At 40.8% G+C, this 26031-nt stretch overlaps 1 protein-coding gene across 1 annotated transcript in view; it reads left to right on the forward strand.

Annotated features, from left to right (window-relative positions):
- LOC134672985 (uncharacterized) overlaps positions 1-25511 on the forward strand; it is a 36557-nt gene extending 11046 nt beyond the window's left edge. Inside the window, exons 14-31 of the mRNA XM_063530944.1 lie at positions 385-592; positions 779-898; positions 1260-1460; positions 2047-2289; positions 3286-3432; positions 3951-4061; positions 5170-5359; positions 6983-7083; positions 7395-7546; positions 7956-8088; positions 8789-8964; positions 18907-19046; positions 19624-19805; positions 20210-20402; positions 20882-21138; positions 21671-21763; positions 22395-22512; positions 23625-25511. Coding sequence (XP_063387014.1) covers positions 385-592; positions 779-898; positions 1260-1460; positions 2047-2289; positions 3286-3432; positions 3951-4061; positions 5170-5359; positions 6983-7083; positions 7395-7546; positions 7956-8088; positions 8789-8964; positions 18907-19046; positions 19624-19805; positions 20210-20402; positions 20882-21138; positions 21671-21763; positions 22395-22512; positions 23625-23818 — 2959 coding nt within the window. The 3' untranslated portion in view covers positions 23819-25511. The remainder of the gene's footprint in view (positions 1-384; positions 593-778; positions 899-1259; positions 1461-2046; positions 2290-3285; positions 3433-3950; positions 4062-5169; positions 5360-6982; positions 7084-7394; positions 7547-7955; positions 8089-8788; positions 8965-18906; positions 19047-19623; positions 19806-20209; positions 20403-20881; positions 21139-21670; positions 21764-22394; positions 22513-23624) is intronic.
- Positions 25512-26031: the final 520 nt, after the last annotated feature.

Consider the following 26031-nt stretch of genomic DNA (forward strand, 5'->3'; position numbering starts at 1 on the left):
TATCACTATCCATCACAATCTGGAGGTCTACCGCGAAACAAGAAAATCTAAATTTCGTTATCTAACCTCTCTATCACTCTTGCATATGCAAGCGATAAAGAGGCAGATTACTATATAAATTCTATTTTTGCGTTGCCCTTGTTAACAAACCGCCTTGATGCCTCAATGTCATATTTTATTGTCTGTGAAAACTTGTCAAAAAACAGTTTAAGGCACAGTATGTATAAGTTACTCTAAGGTTTACTAGGTAGCTTAGTGCTGCACTCTGGCGGCAGAGCATTGCAGTAATACCCCCTATTGCTCCCGTTAAAGATTAGATCGTTCAAACTAATTCAAAGTTATAAAAAAACAGCGTGTACAAATGTTTAACCTATTTTGTTCCAGAATATGGCTGCGTCCCGGCCACGAAGTGACAGTAAAGGTTACTCTACTCGACGCGCTGGGCAGAGAGTTACTCGACGAGCTAGGCCCGCGTGTGTCGTGGGAAACTGAACCTAACCACCCCGGCATAGAGTTTAGAGCTGTCGACAGACTGTTTATTGAGCACCATCCAGAATACGTGCCTGTCCCAGTGCCGTACAAGTACTATCAGGTGAGAGTGCTTGTAATTTGTACCTTACCTGCATTGGTATAAGGATGACTTGATAAGACAGATGGTCAGCTCTCTGTGTTGTTGTTGAAAACTGAACCTTACCACCACAACATAGAGTTCGGGTAGAAACAGTCGATAGCGTTATAAATACACAAGACTATTTTGTTGATATTTTTTTTATTACAGCTAGTGGTAGCAGACGAGCAAGCTATTGGTTGGAGTGGGACTCTGAAAGCGAGCATTCCAGAGGCGACCGCTAGTATTCAAGCGAGGGTCGTAGCGCCCCTCAAATGTGATCCACAGAGGGTAAGTTAAGGATGACTCACGCTAGACCGGGCCGAGGTGTCCGACATGTCATTTTCTATGAGGGCTGCATGATCGGTGTTCACGTGGTACTTTCCATACAAAACGAAGCGTCGGAAGCTCCGGCCCGGTCCCGGCCCGGTCTAGAGTGAGTCATTCTTTATTTATAAAATCATCTCCATACCTAAGTACCTTTACTAATGTACCTCAGTACACAAATGAATCAATTTTTTAACTGGATTAACAAAATATTAATTAGTATTTTGTCTGATAGTAAAATCACAAAATTCTTAAACGAACTTTGCACAACGATATTTACCTATTTACTGTAAAAAAGACCTAAAATAATTTCTATATTCCACAGATAAGTGTAGCCTGGGAAGGCGAAACCGTCTCCAACATAGCGACGGTCTCCGGCGGTAGCGGAAAGTACGCTGTAGAGACGCCTAAAGGCTCCAGTGGTACAGTCGACGGCGGTAAACTGACGGCTATAGTGCCCGGACCGGGCAGCTATGATCTGCTAGTTGTGGACCAGTGTGTGGCTGGCGATAGACAACATGTTGAGGTTAGTTCCCATCGTATATATCTATAATTTCATATGTTAAGCCTTTATAAGGCAGAGGGAATACATTTCCCACTTGAATTTTAACTTTATTTCAAAGTGATAGAGTTGAATTTTGCATGATTCCTAACACCTTAATGCCTTATAAAGGGATAACATATGGAAACAAAGTTAATAGACCATCGGTGGGTCTTATGTGAGAGTCTTGTGTGCAAGATAGTACCTTGATTACCTTCCCTACTACAACTATTTGACTATGTTCTATACAGATGTAGTGCATAATTGTTTTACTTCGTTGTTTCTCGGAAACGTTTGTCATGCTAATTCAGTCAACGTCAGTACTTTTTGTACCGAGACTGACTGAAATAGCAAGACACGTTCGTACGTTTCCGTGATAATACGAATAATTATGCACTATATCTGTACATCCAATTTAGACCCGAATGAATGATAGTATTTATTTATTTTATTTATTTCTTTATTTCTAGGCGAATGATCCAAATGGTCGTCATTATTTATTTACTATTCTTCTTTTCTAGTTTTGTGTTGTGTTCGCATCAATAAAGCTGTTATATTTCCAATCTCACAGGTCCTTATTGAAGAAGTGCTAACCGTAGAAGTATCCACCTCTCGCGCCGTCTGCGTCGGCGCGTGCGTGCCCGTGTCCGCCATATTGCGCGGCGCCTCACGCGCTCGCCTACTCGCATCGCGCTCCGTGGAGTGGCGACACGACTCACACTTCACCATAAAGGACGGCCAGTTGTGTGGGCTGAGGGAGGGCGCGGGGAAGCTTAGAGCCGTGTTTGGGGGCGTGTCCAGTGCGGATCATGAGGTAAGGGTCATACATTATGATACTTTGTATAAAGTATACCAGTGTCCACCATATTTCACGGCCCGTCACGCGCTCGCCTACTCGCATCGCGCTCTGTGGAGTGGCGACACGACTCACACTTTACCATCAAGGACGGCTAGTTGTGTGGGCTGAGGGAGGGCGCGGGGAAGCTTAGAGCCGTGTTTGGGGGCGTGTCCAGTGCGGATCATGAGGTAAGGGTCATACATTATGATACTTTGTATAAAGTATACCAGTGTCCACCATATTTCACGGCCCGTCACGCGCTCGCCTACTCGCATCGCGCTCTGTGGAGTGGCGACACGACTCACACTTTACCATCAAGGACGGCCAGTTATGTGGGCTGAGGGAGGGCGCGGGGAAGCTTCGAGCCGTGTTTGGGCGTGTGTCTAGTGCGGATCATGAGGTAAGGGTCATACATTATGATACTTTGTATAAAGTATGCCAGTGTCCACCATATTTCACGGCCCGTCACGCGCTCGCCTACTCGCATCGCGCTCTGTGGAATGGCGACACGACTCACACTTTACCATTAAGGACGGCCAGTTGTGTGGGCTGAGGGAGGGCGCGGGGAAGCTTAGAGCTGTGTTTGGGGGTGTGTCCAGTGCGGATCATGAGGTAAGGGTCAACCTCCTGCGCCATATTGCGATTATTGCGTGGCACGTCGCATCGCGACAATTACTCCTACTAATGTTAAATAGTAGTCTGTTAACCGAGGGATGGGCACCCATTTCTAACGAGATACATATATAATAGTAGTTAGAGTTAGAAATGCAGTCGACAGTACCCCCTGCCATGACCCCCAACATTGGGTCACGGCAAATCCCCAGATTTCGGGAAAGGAAATATTGGAAAGCTGATAATACTGAATTTTATTTCAGAGTCAGAATCAGAATGCTTTATTCGATGTATAATTTTAAATATTTTATTATATTTATAAAGGATTGATTTATAGGAAGTTGTGTGAACTGTTGTCAGGTTTTAGTGTTCCCGCCACTGAGCGTGGTCCCGCCCCGGGCCAGGATCCCGCCGAGCGGCAAGTTGCAGCTGCGGCACGCGGGCGGCCCGCCGCCGCACCTCGCCGCGTTGCATTATAAACTGTACGAAACTTCGAGGGCAATTGAGGTAAGATTAATCATTAAAAAGATACTTGATTTCACATCTTAGCACAACGGTCAGTCAATCGATATGTGATCGATGTCTGACAGACGTCATGAACGTTTGCAACGCGAGGTTACGACTCTTTAGGTACAATTTCAATCCTGCGCCGCTAGCAGCGTTACTACTTATGTGTAGACTTCTCTCAGTGTGTGACCGAGTCCATACGGTCCATATCAACCTAGACATGTAATTCTTTTGATATATTCTATAGCACGTACATAGATTATTTCTGCAGATTTTTCGAATGTATAGGCGTTATAATAGGGGTTCCTTGGAGGCGCATATTCAAGTTTGTTCTATTTTACATGTGAATATAGATTAGTAAATTATTTAATACATACATTTCAGAATACATACATACATTTTTCATTTTAATCACGTTTATTTCGATGCATAAAAAGACAAATTTATGTGACGCGGAATGTGAAAGTGTATTCTTTCACACATTTACAATCGTAATCGATTTTGTGTTTTTCTTGTAGGTCAGCCTGTCCGGGTTGGTGCACGGACTTTCCACGGGCACGGCGCGGATCCGCCTCGTCGCTCTCGACATATCTGACGTGGAAATGGCCAGCGCTGAAGCGGAAGTGGAGGTGAGCTCATTTCACAAGAAAATAAAGTAAATTAAATTGTCATTCTTTCTTCATAATCATAGTCAAAATCACAGATAGTAATATCTTGCGATTATTGTCACCTTGCGCTGTACCTAAGTTTTCTTTGCGACAGTAAATGTCTTTTATTTTTTAACCTGCTTTGAATAGTAGTAGGATTGGTTTGAAGTTTTGTAAATGTTACATACAACAGTTGCAGGCAGGCCTGATGATGGCATCAGGCGGTGGCCCTGTTTTGACGAATCCAATACTTTAGGGCAGCGGTCGGCAACCAGCGGCCCGCGGGCCGCACGAACCTCTCACTTGCGGCCCGCAAGCCTGCCTGGCTATTTAGTATCTTATATTGACAAATGAAAATGTCTGATAAAGTCATAAATATTAACAAAGTGCGGCCCGCGTCCACTTCGTTAACTGCTATGTGGTACTTGGCTGCTAAATTCAATTCAATTTATTTAATTCAATTTATTTATTTAAAAACAAAATGTAACTTTACAGGACTAGCCTAAGTCATTACATTTCTTACACCTAAGTTCAAAATACAAAATAAATATAACATAAAAAAATAACAATAATAAAATTATGGAAAAATTACATAAGGTCATCATATCATAAAATTGGTATACATACATTAAATCCTAAAAGGTTGCCGACCGCTGCTTTACCTAAAGTACAGTAAAGCCAATAAAAGCCAGTGTCGAAACTTGATAAGGAACTTAGGGCAGTAAGTATTCCACCTTCCAATGTGCACTGCGTCACAGGGCGGACACGTCATATCTATATCAAAAATCATTTACGTTTATATGTGTGCACGGCACGTCTGTACACGCGTCATTGTGTATGTGTGGGTAAGTCGCTTTACTGAGAGCACGCCAGAAGTCCGCCAGATCACGTCGCGGGGCGAGGTAATGCGATCTGGGGCGGGGCGATGCGTGGCCGTTCTGTGTGATAATACTATTACTTATTCTGTGACTGCGTCTCACTCTCTCATTAAGCAAAATGTGACACGCAAATAGACAGACCAAGAAATTGGATAGGTGGAATACCACGAGTGTTAATAAGAATATCTTATTAACACTCGATCAACTTTCAGGTGATCCCAATAACCGGTCTCCGAGCACGTGCCGCGACACAGACCCTGCTCGTCGGTTCCCCAGCGCCGCTGTGGCTAGAAGCGGCCGGTTTAGGCGCGGCGGCGCTGGCGGCGCTGCAGCCCGCGCCGCGGGTGGCGTGGGCGCTGCGGGACCCCGCCGCGGCCAGGCTGCACACTACACACGTTGACGGTGAGACTGGGGAACTGTCTAGTTGTATACACAGACCCTCCTGGTGGGTTCCCCGGCGCCGCTGTGGCTGGAGGCGGCCGGTTTAGGCGCGGCGGCGCTGGCGGCACTGCAGCCCGCGCCGCGGGTCGCGTGGGCGCTGCGGGACCCCGCCGTGGCCAGGCTGCAAACTACACACGTTGAGGGTGAGACTGGGGAACTATCTAGTTGTATACACAGACCCTCCTGGTGGGTTCCCCGGCGCCGCTGTGGCTGGAGGCGGCCGGTTTAGGCGCGGCGGCGCTGGCGGCACTGCAGCCCGCGCCGCGGGTCGCGTGGGCGCTGCGGGACCCCGCCGTGGCCAGGCTGCACACTACACACGTTGACGGTGAGACTGGGGAACTATCTAGTTCTATACACAGACCCTCCTGGTGGGTTCCCCGGCGCCGCTGTGGCTGGAGGCGGCCGGTTTAGGCGCGGCGGCGCTGGCGGCGCTGCAGCCCGCGCCGCGGGTCGCGTGGGCGCTGCGGGACCCCGCCGTGGCCAGGCTGCACACTACACACGTTGACGGTGAGACTGGGGAACTATCTAGTTCTATACACAGACCCTCCTGGTGGGTTCCCCGGCGCCGCTGTGGCTGGAGGCGGCCGGTTTAGGCGCGGCGGCGCTGGCCGCGCTGCAGCCCGCGCCGCGGGTGGCGTGGGCGCTGCGGGACCCCGCCGCGGCCAGGCTGCACACTACACACGTTGACGGTGAGACTGGGGAACTTTCTAGTTTTCTCTATACACGTAGGAGTCGCGATGTGAGTGAATTGCAAAAAAAAATAAGCGCAGTTAAGAAGCTGTGATTAGGGCCCCCCCACATCTAGCGTCTTTCGAGCGTCGGCGTCTACAACTCTATGGCCGCTGCTCGACGCAACCTCGACGCAACTGCGCAGCGACGTCATTTTCCATAGCGTAGCTGACCAGACGCCGACGCTCGAAAGACGCTAGATGTGGCCCTTAGTCTTAACTTAATTTTTTTTTTGTGTTACGAAAATTAACTATGTAAAATGAGGGGGCGCTGCAGTAAACATTTATTTGTGCAAAATCACAACTACGAGTCCGATTTTGATGCCGTTTTTCATTCAGTGATGAGTTCGGGTTTGATTGGTGCATGTTCCTAGATAGGTGTTACGATGACAATCTCTATTTTAAATATAAAGAAATAATCAAGTTACGATGACAGCCCCCGACGGATTTTCTTGGTTTTTTTATTAAGTTTATAGCATAAATTGTTTAAGTCGGGGGTTTCAAAATTATAATTAATTATTATATATGTGATTGTATTGTATTGTATTTTGGGATTATACTGAGCGACTTTTACTATGGGACCAACCCTGAAATCTCGAAAAAAAAATTGGCTGTTTCATACATTTTGGCTGGTCCAATTTTTATGGGAGGGTTCTTTTTTTTTCGCGATTTCGGGGTTGGATACTAAAAGTTGCTCGGTAGAAACCCAAAACCTCCCTGGCAACGGGAATGCAGTTATTTTTTAACCACCGTGTATTGTCGTTTGCTGTAAGTCAAAAGTCAACATGTGTATTACTTGGCGCTGCCTAGCGCTGTGGTATAGACGAGAGAGGATATATTAATCGAATTGTTACAGATAAATTGGAGAGAAGCGTGGCAGAAGGCTTGTCAGTCCGAGTGATTCCCCTCAAGCCTGGGGTTATTACGATCGATGTGCGAGTACGGAATTTAGGACAGGTACCACTGTTATTTTTATTTTCAGTGACATATTATTTCAGATTATATCTTTATTAAAACACTCTTTTTAATGGATTGATAAGATAATTTGGAGAGTTTCATCATGGTTTCATCTAATGCTTCTGCTTTATTTGTTTAACTTAATAGTACCACGCATAACCCGTATTTCCATAAGTCATTGGAAAACACATTGAATTATTGACAGTATGCTCGCGCAAATTCCAAATTCAACCTGGTTTTCTAATTACGAAGTGGGATGGAACTGTACTCTTTGATGGAACCAAATAAAGACAACAATATTTACATTATAGGCAGCAGAAACCCGTTCCTGGGACAGCACCGTGGAAATCCTCGCCGTTTCCGACATTGCCGTCTCAGTTCACGGCCTCCCAAAAACCCTGGACACCGGCGACCGTCTCGCCTTAGCCGTCGGCTCCACCATCCGACTCAAGTCTTTACCCAGGTCAGTTGATAAATATAATCGAATTTAAACCGTTGTGAGACATTACTAACATTGAATAATTTTACGGTTTAAACTCATTTGTTTTAAGTCACTCGCGCGACATGTTTCGTCGGAGAGCCTAGGTCTCCTTTCTCAAGCACTAACAGTGCGAGCAGCTTTCACAACGGCCGTGTATCGCGTACTGCGGCTCGCCGCGTCGCACGCTGCGCGCGCGCGCCGAGAAAACAGGTTGGGGGAGGTCTTCCGCTGTTAGCGCCGCAGCTATAAGCCGAAGCTGTGGTCTCTTCAGCTGTCGCAGCCTCCGTGAACTGTTCGTAAACCTTATGCCAATGAGATAGGGTCTACCGATGGTCAGTGAGATATGTTACTGTTAGTCCTATTCAAAGAACTAAGCTACTTTTTTGTACAGGAGCGCGTGGCAGGCATCTGGAGATGGCTCGTTCGAAGTTTCCTCCAACGGGGAGTTAAAGGCCCACAGCGTGGGTTACGGGGTCGTCGTGGCTCAGCATAAGGACGAGAGGAACAACATTTACAGAGAAACTGTAAGTTATTTTAGCCTACTTATCTCTACTAAGTATCATCGTTCAAAATGGTAACTTATATTTTGTAAACTGGTCTATCGAGGGTTAATTAAGAGTTCAGTCATTTAAACTAAGGTGGTCTTGGCCTAAATTACTGGAAATTTGATGTTTAGTGTAAAATTTTACGCATGAAAGCAATAAACTTCGAAGTTGTACACATCTAGCTTACGACAAGAGTTCAGAAGTGAGCTGTACAATGTTCAGTATTTTAATTTTAATGTTGGTGTTCTGCCTTTATATGTTGTATTTAACTTACGAAATCATTTTGCTACTTAAAACGTGGCGTTTCAAAAAGTGTATTTTTGATGTTGTTAGCCAAACGTTCAGTTACTAACAGGTTGGTTGGGAAATCAAACAAATTGTGTTGAGTTGCCAAACTATGCGAATAATTATTAGCGATATGACGTTCGGCAATGATTTAGAAAACTTTCAATTTTATTCATTTCAATCATAACAACTTATAATACTTATATACATAATGTTTCATCCAAATGGGGCAGTGGGGGAAAAATCGGAAACTATAAGAGATAAACAAATAGCTCTCAGGGGTTACGAAGCCGGTTTTAGTCAAAACGTGTATGTTGAAAGCTTATTCATTAAACATTCATAGGGGTAGGTACTTATGCGTCGACAAGTTATTAAAGTATCATTTTTCCTTTAGACTATACACGTGGAAGTGTCGACGCCCGCATACTGCACGGCGGAGCCGAGTGACGCCAACGAAGACGGAGCGCTGCGAGTGGTCCTACGCAGTTCTTTAGGCCGCGAACTACTCGCCCCTGACGCGAATGTCAGCGCCGCGCCGCTCACGACGCATGTGCGAAAAGTATCTGACAGGTAAGACTTTTATTTGAACGTGGTTTTAAGTGGTTATATATTTATTATTTACAACCTATTTATATTTTTTTGTATTTTTTTTATTTGCATGTTTCTTTTAAAAATTTTAGACACAAAACATTACAATAAATACCTATAAACTAACTTATACCTATACTAAGTATATATTTTTATATATTTTAAATAGTAAAAGTTAATGTAGTGAAAACTAGCCGCTCTCATTTTCCGAGAGATATTGACTTAAACGAAAGTTTTTTTAAGGTCCCGTGTAACAAATGACAATATTAATTTTAAAATATACATGCCATAAAGAGACGGTGGATCGCATCTGTAGTATAATTCAAAATTCAAAAAAATTCAAAATTATTTATTTTTAACACACGTTTAAAGACATAGGTGCCGAATCCTCCTTTTAAGTTAAAAACTTGTGTTAGGAGGTATTCGCTCTTTCATACAGGGTTCAGCGCTAAAAATAAAATAACCTATAACTTAAGGTAATCTTAAATACTATTGTTAACTAATTACATAAGTATTATATTATATAAGAAAAAGACATAACAGTAGGTTACCCAAGTGGTCTACAAAACAGTTAAGTATCTACTAGCTAGGGTTGAAACATGCATATTTTTACACTAATGTTTAACAAACTGTATCTCACAACCGAATTCAAACATTAGCGTGATTAATAAGTAAGAAATAAAGTACATATCCTAAACAATTACCCGTTTGCATAAACGTCCCTTGTTCCGTACCATCCGTTATACAGTTACATAATTTATTTACCTATCCTATCTATTCTATGAGTGATTCAGTCTCATCATAGTTTTTATTTTTTAACCAAGTTGATAAAAGTTTTTTACACTCTCCATAACTTTTTGTGTAAATGCTCGTTAGCCTGTTCACTTTGTTGTATAGATTGATTGATAATACATAAAATTGTCTTCGTGCAAAAGAAGTCTTAGCTGTATGAAGTTGATTAACTACCGAATGTGGATTACGTTTTTTTATTAAGTTATTATCAATTTTTAATGTTTTGTGTACCTTGAGAACACTATTTAGTATGTAAAGCTGTCGCACTGTAAGCACGTCCGCGTCACGGTAAACGTCGACAGTGCTGTATCTTATTTTTTTACCCAGAAGTGTAAAGATAGATAAAGTTTAAGATAGATCGTTGCGCCCGCTCAAGTGCTATGAGTTTAGTTTTATGAGTACCACCCCAAACAGGTAAGCAATAGAGAATAATTGATTGTACTAGCGTTTTATATATGTATATTAATAGTTCCTTATCTGAGACATGCCTAAGATATCTAAATAACCAGTTCAGCTTTCTTATTCGATTAGCAGTTACTTCGTTTTGCTGATTCCAAGAAAGTAGTTGATCTATATGGACACCTAAATATCTAGTACAGGTAACATGATTGATATTGGGGCATGAGCAAGTATCATTTTGTTGATTAATGCAATTGTGAGCAATTAAATTATGTTTTATCCTATCCGGTTGTGTACTGTTTAGAATTGAAAAAGTTATGTAATTGGTTTTTTTAATATTTAATGAAAGTAAGTTGGTTTGTAACCATATCATCACTTTTGAAAGACCAGCCTCAGCATGAGCATATACCTCATCCCAATTTTCCCCATGGAATAGTAAAGCTGTATCATCTGCATAAGAAATAACTAGCCCGTTTGTAAGTTGGATGTTAGTAAGGTCGTTTATGTAGGCCAGAAAAAGAGTAGGACCTAAGACACTGCCCTGGGGCACGCCAAACTGCGTTGATTGTTCATCGGAGCTATATACCTCATTACATATTTTAACACGCTGTGTTCTATTGTTTAAATAACATGAGATTAGTTTTGAGAAGTTTCCGCGAACACCCATAGATTCTAGCTTTCGAATTAGGACGGGGACAGACACAGTATCAAAAGCTTTTTGTAAATCTAGAAAAATACATAACGTCTTTTTTTTACTCTCCAAGTGCTTTGAGACAGAGTTAGTTAGTTCAAGTATCGCTTCTTCCGTACTCTTACCTTCACGAAAACCATATTGTCGGTCTGACAGAAGATCGTATTTATTAAAATAATTTATCAATCTACGATTTATTATCTTTTCTATGATTTTAGAAATTGTGGAAAGGACTGAAATGGGCCTATAATTGTTGATATCTGTTCTGTCCCCGTCCTTGTGGATTGGGTGGATAATTGCTCGCTTAAGAGCGTCAGGAAATATTCCTTTGGAGAAACACAGTGAAGTCAAATGGCCTAGAATGGGAATTAATTCAGATTTTGCCAGTTTAATAAAAGTTGTTGGTATGTTGTCCCAACCAGATGCAGATTTATTTTTAAGATTTAGGATTGTGGATTCAATTTCTCCCAGATCTGGCTCTATTATGCCAATTGATGACGCATGAGAGTATAAGGAGTTTAAATATGTTGTGAGGTTATGATCGTAGCTCAAAGTTGGTGCAATTTTTTCAGCTAGATGTTGTCCGACAAAAGTAAAATGTTTGTTTATAAAATTAGCTGAAGAGATAGGGGAGTCAGATAGGTTTGCAAGTTCATTGTTTTTACTTCTGGGTTTATTAAAATTTGTAATATTTTTTATTGACTTCCATAATAGTTTGTTGTTATTTTTGGCCTCATTTAGAAGATCACGTTCATATTTTTGTTTTAATTTTTTCACTAGATTATTGCAGTAATTCCTATATCGGCGATAAGTAATTTGAAGTATCTCGTTAGTAGGGTCATGTCTAAGTGTCCTCTGCAATTTATTTCTATGCCGAATACAATTCAGTACACCTGTAGTAATCCAGGGTCTTAACGTCCTTTTATTGCATGGAATTCTAACTATCCTAGAACTTGTTACGATTGCATTATTGAGGTAATAAATCAATTTGTTTGTCAAAATATTGGGGTCGTTTATTTTTAATAACTCGTTGAGATCATTGTTTTTAAATAAATTAAGTGCTTGTTGGTAGTCAGTTATGGTTTTGTGAGCTTTATTAGGCATGTTTTTAGATTTAGAGTAGATATTTAGCAAAGTCATGTGGTGGTCTGTTATCGTAGTGTCAAGTATAGCTGTTCTGGAAAAGTATATATTGGGGTTTAGATTTGTGATTATGTGGTCCAGACAACTATTTATTCGAGTGTTTAGTTTATGTGTTGTCAACAAGCCGTGCGATGCTAACATATTGAGGTAATTTATAGTCGAGTTATTTTGTATCATAATATTAATATTGATGTCCCCGGTAATAATGACATTATTCCCCAAATGGTTGTTTTTTAAATACAAATCGAGAGACGTAACGAAGTTAGTAGTGTTCGTTATCGATGGAGAACGGTAAATACAGAGTATGGTAAAACATGATATAGTAATTTGTATACAAGAAGCCTCGGGTAACATAACTTCTTTTATCTGATGTTGTATAGAATTTTTTATATAAACTGCTACCCCATCATTTTGCGTTGTCTGTTTTGTAGTATTATAGCATGAGTAATTACATTTTATTGGAAGAGGTTTGTCGTGATTAAACCGACACTCCGTGAGTACCAAAACGTCCGGAATCTGTTGGAATAAGGTTAAGTTTACTTCTAGGTCATCCATGTTTTTATAAATGCTTCTTATATTCTGAGTTATAATTGAATATGTAGGTTTTTTTTTAGGCATTAAAGTGGGTAGATCCGTGATCTTACAGAAAAAGCTGCTATTATTGTCCAAGTCGTCCAGTTCGTTTAAAATATCAATCTCTAACATTAAAAAATATTAAAATGTCCATATTGTTTGCAAAGTCGTTAATTGGTGGGGCTAGTAACATGGTATTAATAAACTGGTAGGGTTTAGGCTTTTGTATCACATTTCGGCAATTAATATATTTTTCTAAACTATTAACTTTAGACATTAGGTACTGAACAATCGAATAGAAAGTTGTCACGAATTCATTTTGATGAGACAGTATATTTAACGGATAAGAGTACTTACTATTTTTAGCGAGCACAGAGTACACAAAAAACAGGTAAACAGCAATGTTGTATAATCGTACATGCAAGTATTCAGTTGCAACGTTTTGATTTGAATCAAAAATAATCGACATAAAATAGGCACAGCTGATGACGGTAAGACATAGTCACGAATTAAAAAGACTTTGCACTTGAATTTCGTTATTGATGCATATTATTGGCGAAGTGTCGGTTTTGCGCACATAAACTCGGCCAAACGAAGTCCAGCAATACTTATAATCTTTTGATCTTCTAAGGTCTCTTGCCAAGAAATAAAGTCTCGAAGCTTTTGGTGTTAGTCGCTCGGAAATATAAATAGGTGTATCCCGATTTTTTTCAAGGTCAAGGTGAAGAGCCTGAAGTCTTCCATTTCCACTCCGCGTGTTAAAGGTTTTGGCAGCTTTTAGTATCTTGTCCTTCATAATTGTCGACTTAAATTCAACAATTATCGACCATTTATCTGTTTTTCCTTTGACACTAAAGATGTCGCAAATGTCAGAGTCTGGTAATTGAACGTTCAAGTTACTGGATAATGCATTTACCATGCCAATTAAAGTTTCTTGGGAGACTTTATTTTCGAGAGGAACGTTTTTTATCTCAATCATTTTGTTAGTGTTCATTCTCAGGTTGTCTTCTAATCTCTCCTCCAATATTACCATTTGATTATCTTTATTTCTCAACTCGCCCTCAAGCGTCTCCATTTTCAACTTCATTTCACTATTCTCTTGAGTGAGGAACTCTATGGAAGTCTCAATCTTGGCGTTCGATTCTTTTATACCTTCAAGTATAGGAAATAGTTTATTCATTTGAGCTTCCTGTCTCTTAGCTGCGTCAGCAAACAGCTGATTCATCTCGTCACGCAGCTCTGCTATTTCCACACTCCTCGAGGGCTGCAATCGTTTTCGTTTTGCACGAACAGTAACCCTTTTGTTTTGCTCATCCATGCTGCTCGCAATGTCTGCGTCTGAGGTTTTGGTAGAAGTCATTTTTTTTTTCTGTTTTTAATTATAACTGAGAGGTCCAATAACACTATAATAATTAATTGTTTAGGTAATTAAAACAAATGTCTGTTGATCGGCTACACCGTAGATTAAAATTCGTAGCACGTAGCACTGCGTAGCACAAGTATGTTTTCGGGCGTAGTCGGCGAGTGTCGGGTCGTCGCGGTGGAAGTGAGAGGCAAATTATGGCGATGGTCTCGCTTCCCCCAGGTGGAGTGCGGGGCCGCTAGCTGGTACTGACCGCGACACTTACATTTTAGCTTCCCGAATTTATTATTTTATAATGCACGCGAGAATGCTAATAGCGCATACACAAATAGGGGCGAAAATTCGATCCAACTAACACAGGATTTATACGGAATTTACGAAAACAAGTTGCGCACGTCTGTTCTTTGCGCTGGTTTGGACGAAAGATACAAATACAAAACCGACCATAGTTACGTGTAACTACCACGTTAATTGCCGATAGTACCTACTTATACCTTACAGTGTAAGGTTTACACAGTAAGTAGATAAGGAAGATTGTTGAGTGCTACCGTTCGCCAACAAACTGTCATGCAGTTTGGCGAAAAAATATGTATAATATATTGCTGTGTATTTTTTATTGAGTAAAAAAAATTGTCAAACTAAAAACAGGAATTTAACTGGTCTATCATGGATCTATAGAGAATGAAGGTATATTACTGCCGATTATAGTGGATATCCCACTCCTATTTTATCTCGATAGAAACTTTCGAAGATTAATTGAATGAAAAAACGTGATAAATATGACCTCATTCACCAAAATACATTTGAGTTTATTGACTTCTAAAAAGGTGATAAATGAATATTCTTTGGCCATGGATGATTTAATATCCCAGATTAAGCATAATTCAGAGCGGTTTGAGTCACTGACCAATGCCCAGTCATGTGCTTGTAAGCAAGTGACTGAACATTTGTCGACCAGTTTACTCGACCTAAGCCTGTGTGACGGTTTACCACAACAGCATGTAAATGATAATAGCTCCTTCCACACTACACAACAAAGCACACCTAAACCTAATGTTATTATGTATTCTGATGAAATTGGAAGCAATATGAGCTCATTTTTAAACTTTTACCTAAAGGGACTTAGTACAATCAGCAATTGCCTGCCTCACAGTAGCTTTGAAAATATCATAAAACAAATTTTAAATGACAGTAATATTAATTCTAAGACAACACTGCTTATTCTTATGGGGAATAGGGGTAATGTGAACAAAAATAATTTAGTTAAATACTTTGAACAGTTAAACTCACTTGCAGTGCATGAAATTATTTTTTTCACGTTCCCCTATTGTGAGCAAATGTCAGAGGCAGAAAACAACACTAGACATAAGTTAAATATATCTCTATATAATCTTTGTACATATAGTAGTAAGTTTAGCATAATTGACATTAACAAATTTGTTAGTAAATACCATATGCCTATGGTGTTTTTGAGTAAAGGCAAGTGTTGCCTTTCAAATTATTACAAAAGACAAATCGCTTTATCGCTATCCTATTTACTTGACATTTCTGCCAAGAATTTGGCAGATAATTCTGCTCCTATTGAGCAGCCTAGCATGAACTTGGAATTGGTTCCAGTCATAACCAATGATTTAATTGATTTAAACTAGCTGTTAAGACAAAGGATTCTGTCTCTGGCAATTTAGAATTAAATGAATATAATGAAAAATACTGCAAAAATGGAAAGTATATCCACCTGGTGCATCAAAATATTCAATGTATTAGAGGAAAAGATTTACAGATTGAACTTTTTTTGAATGATTTCAATATTGATATTTTATGCGTTACTGAACACTGGTTAAATAATAATGAATTAATGCCTCAATTTAATAATCACCAGGTGGGAAGTTCGTTCACCAGACTTAGTTCCATACATGGTGGGTCATTAATTATTTTAAATAGTCAGTTAAAATCTAAGGAACGTAAGGACATTGTATCCATGTCTGTTGAACGGACTATAGAACTAAGTGCAGTAGAATTGGAGCAATTTATTGTTGTCTGTGTGTATAGGCCGCCATTAAGTAATTTTGAAATATTTGAAAGAACAATGGAATCTGTCCTACTTAAACTATCACCTTCTAGTAAGAAATTACTTATATGCGGCGACTTTAATATAAATATTTTGGAACATTCAACAATGTCTTGTAGATTGTTGAATCTTTTCAAATCGTTTAATCTCAACCACATGTTTATGGAGCCTACTAGAGTGACTGCTACTAGTGCCACCTGTATAGATAATATTTTCAGTGATATTTTTCCTATTACTAAAAAAGTTATCAGCAATTTAGAATCAGACCACTTAGGCCAATTAATGGTATTTGAGGCCTTAAGGAAAAATACATTGAGAAAACAAATTACTTTTGTACCAGTAACCTCGGACCGCGTGGAAAGAATGAAGCAAAGTCTAGTTCAGGCGCTACCCTTTTTGTCTTCCGATATGAGTCCTAATAGTATGTATAATTCATTCTTTCACACTTTTATGGAACATTATAACGCGATATTTACTTCAAAATCGGTCGTAGTTAGTGGTGCATCTGTTTTTAGTGAGTGGGCTACTGCGGACTTACATCAACGGAGACGTGAACTGTATGCTTTGTATGAGGAACGGCGGTTTAATACGAGTGATGAATTTAAAGAACATGTCAAGGAATATTCGAAGAAGTTTAAAATAGATTGTCATATAGCTAAGCGGAATTATCTAAGTCAGAAAATTAAAAATAGTCCGGACATTATTAAAGCAACTTGGAAAGTTATTAATGTGGAGACTGGTCGCTCGAAACACACAATGAAAGAACTGAAACTAAATATTGATAACAAAATTATAGATTCCAATTTAGAAGTAGCTACTGAATTTGAAAAATTTTTCACCGAGATACCAGTATCCACAACTAAGGATTTAAATTCATCACCCTCATCTGCTGTTACATTATTAAAAGATAACGCTCCAGAGTGTTGTAGAGACCTTCATTTTGAACATGTTTGTACCTCAGATGTAATAAAGGCGTTTAAATCAATTAATGTCAAAAAAACGAATGACCTCTGGGGAGTCTCTGTCCATGCTGTCAAATCCTTAGTAGAAATTGTAGCGCCTGACTTGGTAGTTATATTTAACAACAGTGTCGATTGCGGCGAGTTTCCTGATTTAATGAAACATAGTAAAATAACTCCTTTGTTTAAATCTGGTAGCAGCTCTGACCCCACTAACTTTAGACCGATATCTGTGCTACCAACATTCAGCAAGATTTTTGAAAAATTAGTTCTTTCACAATTAGTACGACATTTTAACGGCAATAATTTAATGCATAATAAGCAGTTTGGTTTCACACGGGGTCGCTCAACAACCGATGCTGGTGTTGAGCTAATTAAGCATATTTTCGATGCCTGGGAGGAGTCACGAGATGCTTTAGGTGTCTTCTGTGATTTGTCTAAGGCGTTCGACTGCGTTTGTCATGAAACATTGATCAGGAAACTACACTATTATGGAGTTAGAGGATCGGCACTGAATTTACTTAAGTCCTACTTAAATGGTAGAATACAAAGGGTCGATGTGAGTGGACAGCGATCACCGGGGTCATTGGTCTCTATGGGTGTACCACAGGGGTCAATATTGGGGCCTTTCCTGTTCCTTATCTACATAAATGACTTGCCATTCCTTGTAAAGACCCACCATGACATAGTATTGTTTGCAGACGACACCTCACTTATTTTCAAAGTCAAACGACAGCAACAAGCGTACAATGATGTAAACGATGCTATTTCAAAGGTAGTAAATTGGTTCAATGTTAATAATTTATTGTTAAATGAGAAAAAGACTAAATGTATTCAGTTTGTCACTAGTAGTAACGTAAGGCATGTGCAAACAAGTGTCATTGTGAAGGATGAGGAATTGGAATTAGTTGATAGTACAGTTTTTCTTGGTATAACTTTAGATTCTAAACTTCAGTGGGGTCCCCATATTGCTACTCTTTCGAGTAGACTGAGTTCTGCAGCTTTTGCAGTGAGCAAAATCCGTCAGTTAACTGATGTGAAAACAGCTCGATTAGTATATTTTAGTTACTTCCATAGCATTATGGCATATGGTATTTTACTGTGGGGCGGTGCTTCAGAGATAAATACCATTTTTGTTCTGCAGAAGCGGGCTATTCGAGCAATATATAAATTGAACCATAGAGACTCACTTAGAGATAAATTCAAGGAAATTGACATAATGACAGTGCACTGTCAATATATTTATGAGAATATTCTGTATGTACATAAAAATATTGTTAATTTTAGGAAAAATTGTGACATTCATAATATTAATACTAGAAATAAACATAAGCTCGCAGTGCCCTTCACACGGCTCCATAAAATTAAAAAATCATTCATGGGTAATTGTGTAAGATTTTATAATAAACTTCCAAACCATATTACTGAATTATCAATTAATAAATTTAAAAATTATGTAAAGCGTAAACTTATTTCTAAAGCTTATTATACCACACAAGACTACATGAGTGATAAAACAACGTGGGATTAATGGTGACTCGAAATAGATAATTCAATATGTATGTACTTCTTTGTTAAGTTTTATTGACATTTGTTATTGACATTTAGATTTTATTCTAGAAACATTCTAGACTAGTATATTTTATACAATTTTTTTTTATGTTTGACGATCTTTTTGTGAAATTCTTAGTATTAAATTTGATCTGTATAATAATCCAATATTACTATGGAATAATATTAACTTCAATAAATTGCTCTGATAATTAGCTTAAGATAATATATTATTATGTAAAACGTTCATAAGTGCTTGTTACTAGGCCTACATGAATAAAGTATTTTTGACTTTGACTTTGACTCTGCGACGCATACTATTAATTTCTGAAACTTAGGCCTTGTTATCTGATTTGTTCATTAGATTTACATGTCAAACTTTCAGTGCCCTAGGACCGGAGCTACTGATCTCGGGTCTAGACTCCACAGGGTCGTTTATGACCTTCCACGGCACAGCGGGCGGGGTCACGGTCAAAGACGAAGTGTGGGTCACCGGCTCGGACTCGCACGCTGACAGGGTTTTTGGTAAGTTGTCAAAAACTGGCGTTCAAGGACTAGAACTGTTCATCTCGGGTGTAGACTCCACAGGGTCGTTTATGACCTTCCACGGCACAGCGGGCCGTCACGGTCAAAGACGAAGTGTGGGTCACCGGCTCGGACTCGCACGCTGACAGGGTTTTTGGTAAGTTGTCAAAAACTGGCGTTCAAGGACCTGAACTGCTCATCTCGGGTCTAGACTCCACAGGGTCGTTTATGACCTTCCAAGGCACAGCGGGCGGGGTCACGGTCAAAGACGAAGCGTGGGTCACCGGCTCGGACTCGTACACTGACAGGATTCTTGGTACGTTTTCGAGGTTCCCAACGATCGTAAGACAACGCCGCCGGGCGTCGCGAGGATCTATTTGGAAATACCCAAACAAGGGGTGGTGACCCTTCATTCATAAAACTTTACGGGCCTGTTTTATCCCTTTCTTACAAATACATATGTGAAAATGACACAGATAAATACAAACGATTATTAGCTAATTGAGGTTTGTAGCGCGTTTATGAATAAAACCATAAGTCAAGTGGCTATATTATTATCTGTCTTGTTATATTCCAGTGACAGGCGCATGGGCAGTCTGCCTGGAAGGCGTGGGCTGGGCGGCGCCGCCCGGCGTCAGCGTGTACGCGGGCAGCGGCGCGTCGCTGGCCGTGCTGGCGGGGCAGGGCGCCGCCCGACACGCGCTCAGGAGGGACCGCCCCGCCGCCACCAAGACGCTGGTGCAGCTGCCCTTGGACAAGGTAACTATAGTCTGCCTGGAAGGCGTGGGCTGGGCGGCGCCGCCCGGCGTCAGCGTGTACGCGGGCAGCGGCGCGTCGCTGGCCGTGCTGGCGGGGCAGGGCGCCGCCCGACACGCGCTCAGGAGGGACCGCCCCGCCGCCACCAAGACGCTGGTGCAACTGCCCCAGGATAAGGTTACTATAATCTGTCAAATAACTTTTTCGGTAGGAAAAGGCGCCATACTGTTGACAAGATGGACTTCAAATCAAGGTGTAACCGTTTTAGGTGGAACCAAGTTGTGTATGTGTGCGTAAAAACGTATATGTGTGCTCTTTTAGAAACTATTGCTCATATGGCCAAAAAAGGTGGTTTCCATTCATGTCTGTTAGTAAATATATTTATTCACAAGCATTTTATGCCACAGATGGAATTCCACCAAGGCGAGTGGCCAGCCTCCATGGTCCCTCTCTCCATCGAAGCATCGGGATTAACCTCCGGGCCGGTGCTATGCTCAGAAGAACAGAAGTATGCCCTGGAAGGCGTGCCGCTAGAGTTGCCCTTCACATGTCGCGCCAGCAAGCCCCACGAAGGCAAACCTGTCGCGGACTTGCTTAACGGTAAGCATTGTTAGGTACCTTTGCACAATGACCGTGTACCATGGTCCCTGTATGAAGCAGCGAGTGAATGCTCGAGAATGACAGAATTATGCCCTGGAAGACGTGCCGTTATTAGAGTTTCCTTTCACGTGCCGCGCCAGCAAAGCGCGAGACTTGCTTAGCGGTAAGCGTGGTATTCCACCTATTCAACTTCTTTGTCCAATGTCAATTCAATGTCTTACATTAAATTTTGCTTTAATGAGAGAGTGAGACGCACTGACATTGGCCAAAGAAATTACACAGGTGGAATACCCTAAGACACATTCTCAACCAACTAGTGAACACTTTGTACCCATTCTCCGATTTATAAACCGAATGGAAACGCGAACTCTTTTAGGACGGAGTCTTTTTAGGTTTTTTTGCACGGAGAACTGTGCATTCAAAACCCGCATAATCTTTTTTTATAATAAAACGAATACAAATACTAATTCATTTCTCAGGACAAATCGGCTGCTCGGTGATCCCCGCGGGCCCGATCACACAATCATCTGAAATCGAGCTCTGCGCCGAGTGGGGCATCCACAGAACATGCACCAAAGTCTTACTAATGCCTCCGGTCAAACTGTCGGCCTCTAAAGTGTCGCTCCTCAACCCGCCGGCGATCTTCACCGTGTACGGAGACCCGCAAGCCCTGAAGTCGGTTAGGGTGACGCCATCGCCGGGCTTGAAAATTCAGCAGACAAGCTCAAATGATGAGGTAAATTTGCATGAGAGAATTCGTTAATAGTTTTCTCCAAATACGATACTTGTGTAGTATTTAGATACGCGCTGAGGAACAATGTATAAATAAATAGTTGAAGAGGTTTATTTTACATTATAGAATCTAAATTAACCTTGATTTGTTTACAGCAATAATGTTTATCAATTTATCTGTGGAAATACAAAGTCTCCGGTTGACGCCATACGCTGCGTACCCACTGTACCCAGTGTGTTGATGTATGAGAAGACAGCAATATTTTACACAGTGTCAACCAGACACCAATGTTTTAATTATATTTTTTTAATTGATCTTAGTTCTGGAGAAATAGGGGAAACTATTACGAGTTGAAGCAACGTGTATAGAGTTAGACCAATACAAGTCTGCAACGATTTCGATGGCACATGTAGTACAGGTGTTATTTATACGTAATGAGTATGACGTTTAAAATAACACGGGCCCTGCGCGTGCTATCAAAATAATTGCAGACTTATCTTGGTCTAACTGTAGAATGATGTTTTGAATTTCGCAGATAAGTGTAGAAGTGACTTCGGAAGCGTCGGTGTGCGGGCTTGGCTGGGTAACTGTGATGTCGCGGCTAACAGGACAGGAGTTACGTGTCGAGGTGCGTTCCTTTTTATTTTCTATTGGCGGTGGATACTCATTACATCTAGATGTTGAGGGGCCCACTGATTACCAGTTCGCCGGACGATATCAGCCTGTCAGTCAAACGCACAATTTGACAGCTCCGAATAACTGACAGGCTGATATCGTCCGGCCAACTGGTAATCTTGGGCACCATAAAATGCATTCTTAAACACAAAATATAAGATGCATTTTTAAACACAAAATAAAATCAAGAGTAAGTACGCTGCGGACAAACGCTGTGTGTCATCAACTTTAGCTAAGTTAATTAGAGCGATTGTACTCTAAAAGATCGCGTGTTCTAGTTTTGACTGAGGCTGAGAGTTTTTCCACTTAGCGTTTAGGCGGTTATCACACCGATGTATTTGACTTGACTATTTATTTGAGACCCGGACCCGGGTATGTCCTTAAACTACGTCCAAGACCACCGGTAGACGGGCAGCAGCGTCCCTCAAATTCGGTGTACTCGACTGCGTTCGCCAACCCGCCTGCCAAGCGTGGCGATTATGGCATTCACCCCCCATAAGGGGGAGGCCTATGTTCAGCAGTGGACGTCTTATGGCTGAGATGATGATGATGATGATTTATTTGAGGTACATTATCTGGAACAGGTGGAGCGGTCGTGTGAAGTAGCGTGCGGTACGCTGTTGGGCGCGTTATTTACGCTCGTGCGGCCTTTCCTGCCCACGCTTTTCACGCTAGCCGCCGTGGTTGTGGCCTACATGTACAGTAAGTATCATTTAAATTAGACCTACTACGTACCAGGGATGTAACGGATGTGGTTTTATCCGAACCGAAAACGGAAACAGATGTTTTCAATTTAGTTTAACGGAACCGAAAACGGAACCAGAATCGAAGTCTGACTTTTTAACGATGTAGTCGTTTTCCCCTTTCTAGAATAAACCTTCAGACAAAGTTTACACTTAGCCTTGTCCCCGCTAACTTCATCAAAATAGTTCCAAATCGAACTTGATTTCGGCTTCATTGTGCGTTTTTTTACACACTAACATTCACCACACACACTACACACAGTCAGTAGTCAGTACACAACAGAACACATACGATTTTAATTTTAATAACACGAATAAAACATCCCTGCTACGTACGTAGGTGTAATACGAAAATTCTCACATATAATGTTGAAAGTAATGTTTGTGCTCCTTCGTATTTGACAACTACGGGTTTAAAACTCTTAACAGCCATGTGCACCATTCACTAACCCGGGGTTGACCAGTTAAACCTGGAGTTACCATGGTTACCAGTTTAATTTGACCCTAGGTTAACTCCGGGTTAGTGGGATGGAGCAAGTGGTGCTAAGCTTCATAAATATCCTACCGCTGCCGGTGTGGATTCCTTTTTTACCTATAAATAAAAAATTTGCCACCTTTGGTAATTTTTTAATTTCATGTTTTTATTCTAATCGTCGTTGCGCTTACCAAATCTTATATGTGCGAGATTTTAATCAGATGAATTAATACCTTATGTAATTTTGTTGCTAGGTAACTATTTGTCAATCAAAAATCGAACACATCAGCTTTGGAAAGCGCAACGACGCTATAAAACTTTCTTTACTTTTTTATAATATTTTAAACTAGCGAACCGCCCGGTTTCGCACGGGTTACCCTTAGGTAATAAATCTCAAATTGCAATAGACTTTGCGCGTTTAGCCTCTAACCGCCCAGAGACCTGTAAAAAGGTATCCTGTTCCATTCTAATTTGAACTTTGTGTTGACAAAATAAAATTTCATTTTGCTTGGCAAAGTTTGACGTATGGGCGGCTAGAGGTTAAGTACAGATATTGTCACAGTATTAAAATACCTAACCATACCTTTCTCTCTTAGTCCAATACCGCTGGAACGAGAAGGCGCGCCTGCGCCTACCCCAAGCCCCCGAGTCGGTGATCCCCCCCTCCACCCCCTCGCCGTTCCCGCGCCGCTCCTGGTCGCGCAGCCCCTACGCCGCGCCCGTGTACGGCGACGGCGACACCGAGCCCTTCTCGCCCAACTCTACCAGGATACACTCGAGGTTCTTGTGATCATTGTGATCATAGAGGTACAATAATAGAGGTGACACGGGGGAGCGGCCAAACGACCGGACGAGATGCACTTATGTAAATGTCAGTAGAAGTAGCAGAGAAAGCGGTATTATTGCTTGTTCTTGTCACAGTCTCACTTTTTGTTAGGGTCCCCACCAAAAATTTTGTATGGTTTATGGTGGGCAACAAATAACCCGACCAAATTACGTAGATTGTTTTTGGTCTGTTACTAGGAAAACGTGTTTTTAATATTGTCGCTTTGCGTATGTTTTGCCCCTCACGGAGGCACGCGTATAGCTCATCTATGTAATACTAGGCCTATGATTGTGATATTTAACCTAGTTGGACTGATACAGTAAGTGCCCAGTTGCACCAACCACATTTGATAGACTGATCAACGTCACCCGGCGCGCCGCGGCGGTTTACTATTAAACTTTTCGTAATCATAGTAAAATTTAGCGTAGTCTTCGATGAGAGTTCAAGCAGTTCGTTAATCTTTTGACTGCCGAAGCAGACTGACGCTGCCGGCTACAACCCAATATCGACCTTCGTGTGTACCGCTAACGTTCCAGATGATACGCCGCGCACGATAGGCGTGATGTTCTTGTTCAAAGTGTTAAGGATTACAATTTTGCTGTGATTGAATATCAACAGTAATTCTGTTTGCGGGTTTGGCTGGATGACCGAGTTTATCAAAAATAGAACAAATCTTTTCAACGAACGGAACGATGATTCGTGTTAGTAGGTTAAAACTCTAATATAATAAAAATATAATAATTTAGCCTATATACGTCCCACTGCTGGGCACAGGTCTCCTCTCAAACATGAGAGGGTTTGGGCTATAGTCCCCACGCTGGCCCAATGCGGGTTGGGGACTTATACTCTAATATTTATATTAAAACTCGACTTTCCTTAAACTGGCTGTTCTCTTCTACAGGTTGCATTTTACAAACTCGTAAAATTTTGTGATTTCGATATATATGTTTTTCTTTGTTGATTCCGTTTTTGGAATTCTTTCAAATCTAAATCTGCTGCTCACATATACACTACACGATAAGTATGAATAAAGACATGAATTAAATACCTACTCACGGATCCACGTTCCGCCATTGGTCATACAAAAGTTTAAGTTCTGTAAGTAAGGGTGGTATTCCATCTGTTCAATTTGTATGCGTCTCACTCTCTCATTAAGCAAAATGTGAGATGCAATACACATTGGACAAAGAAATTGGATAGTTGGAATACCACCTCAATTGACGAAGCGACGACAATCGATCGCATAGAAAATTATATGTTACGTTGTAAATCGGACGAAACGGGCAGAAATTACGTTTAATGTAGATCAATATGGTGGAAGGGGGAAGGGGGAAAATGTTTCGATGTATGTAATGTATGTAAGTATGTTTTGTAAATAGATTTGTTGGGTTCCTTAATTTTTGACATGTATTTTTGTATAACACCGAACGCCATTGGAATTGTGAATTTGAGTTTGACATTTACAAGAGTAGGTAGGTATAACTAATTTAACAAGAAATAATTAATGAGTCTACTAATAATATTTAAAATTATCTTGATCTTTCTGTATTTTAACTAAATAATGTATATGAAAAATGACGGAGTACCTATATACTCTCGGCAGCAAGTGAAGACACTTAAAACTCTTTTAAGTCTAATAAAACAGTGGATATAATAATGTGCTAAAATATTTTTGCAAAAATGTGACGTCCCACGGGTAAAGGTACCTTATGGCGGTTGGCGTTTACGCTATTATTAACGTCGCTCCAATATTATGCGATGTACGTGCCAGCCGCCATAAGGTACCTTTTTCAGTGGTACGTCACAAATAACTATCTATTTTTAATAATTATTATCGTAGTCATCTGTAATAACATCTTACACAACGAAGTTTGAAAAACTGTAAAATATGATACTCTATGGTTAAAAAAAACACGATTTCATTAGATACGTCTTGCGAAATAATATGCTGTATCAGATCTGTTTTATTTTATTTCCATATGTATTTTTCACTACGTTCTTTTCACTTTATCAAATCATTCCGCAAAAAAAAAACTACATTCAACTCAACTGTTCTCATTTATATGTAATGGGTTGTAAGAATGGAAAATTATAACTTGTACATGCAGGGCCGGATTAAGCATGTCGGGGCCCCTAGGCAGTAGGAGGCTCGGGGCCCCCCACAGTCAATTCTGCAC

This window comes from Cydia fagiglandana, chromosome 17 (genome assembly GCF_963556715.1).
Source record: "Cydia fagiglandana chromosome 17, ilCydFagi1.1, whole genome shotgun sequence".
NCBI lineage: Eukaryota > Metazoa > Arthropoda > Insecta > Lepidoptera > Tortricidae > Cydia > Cydia fagiglandana.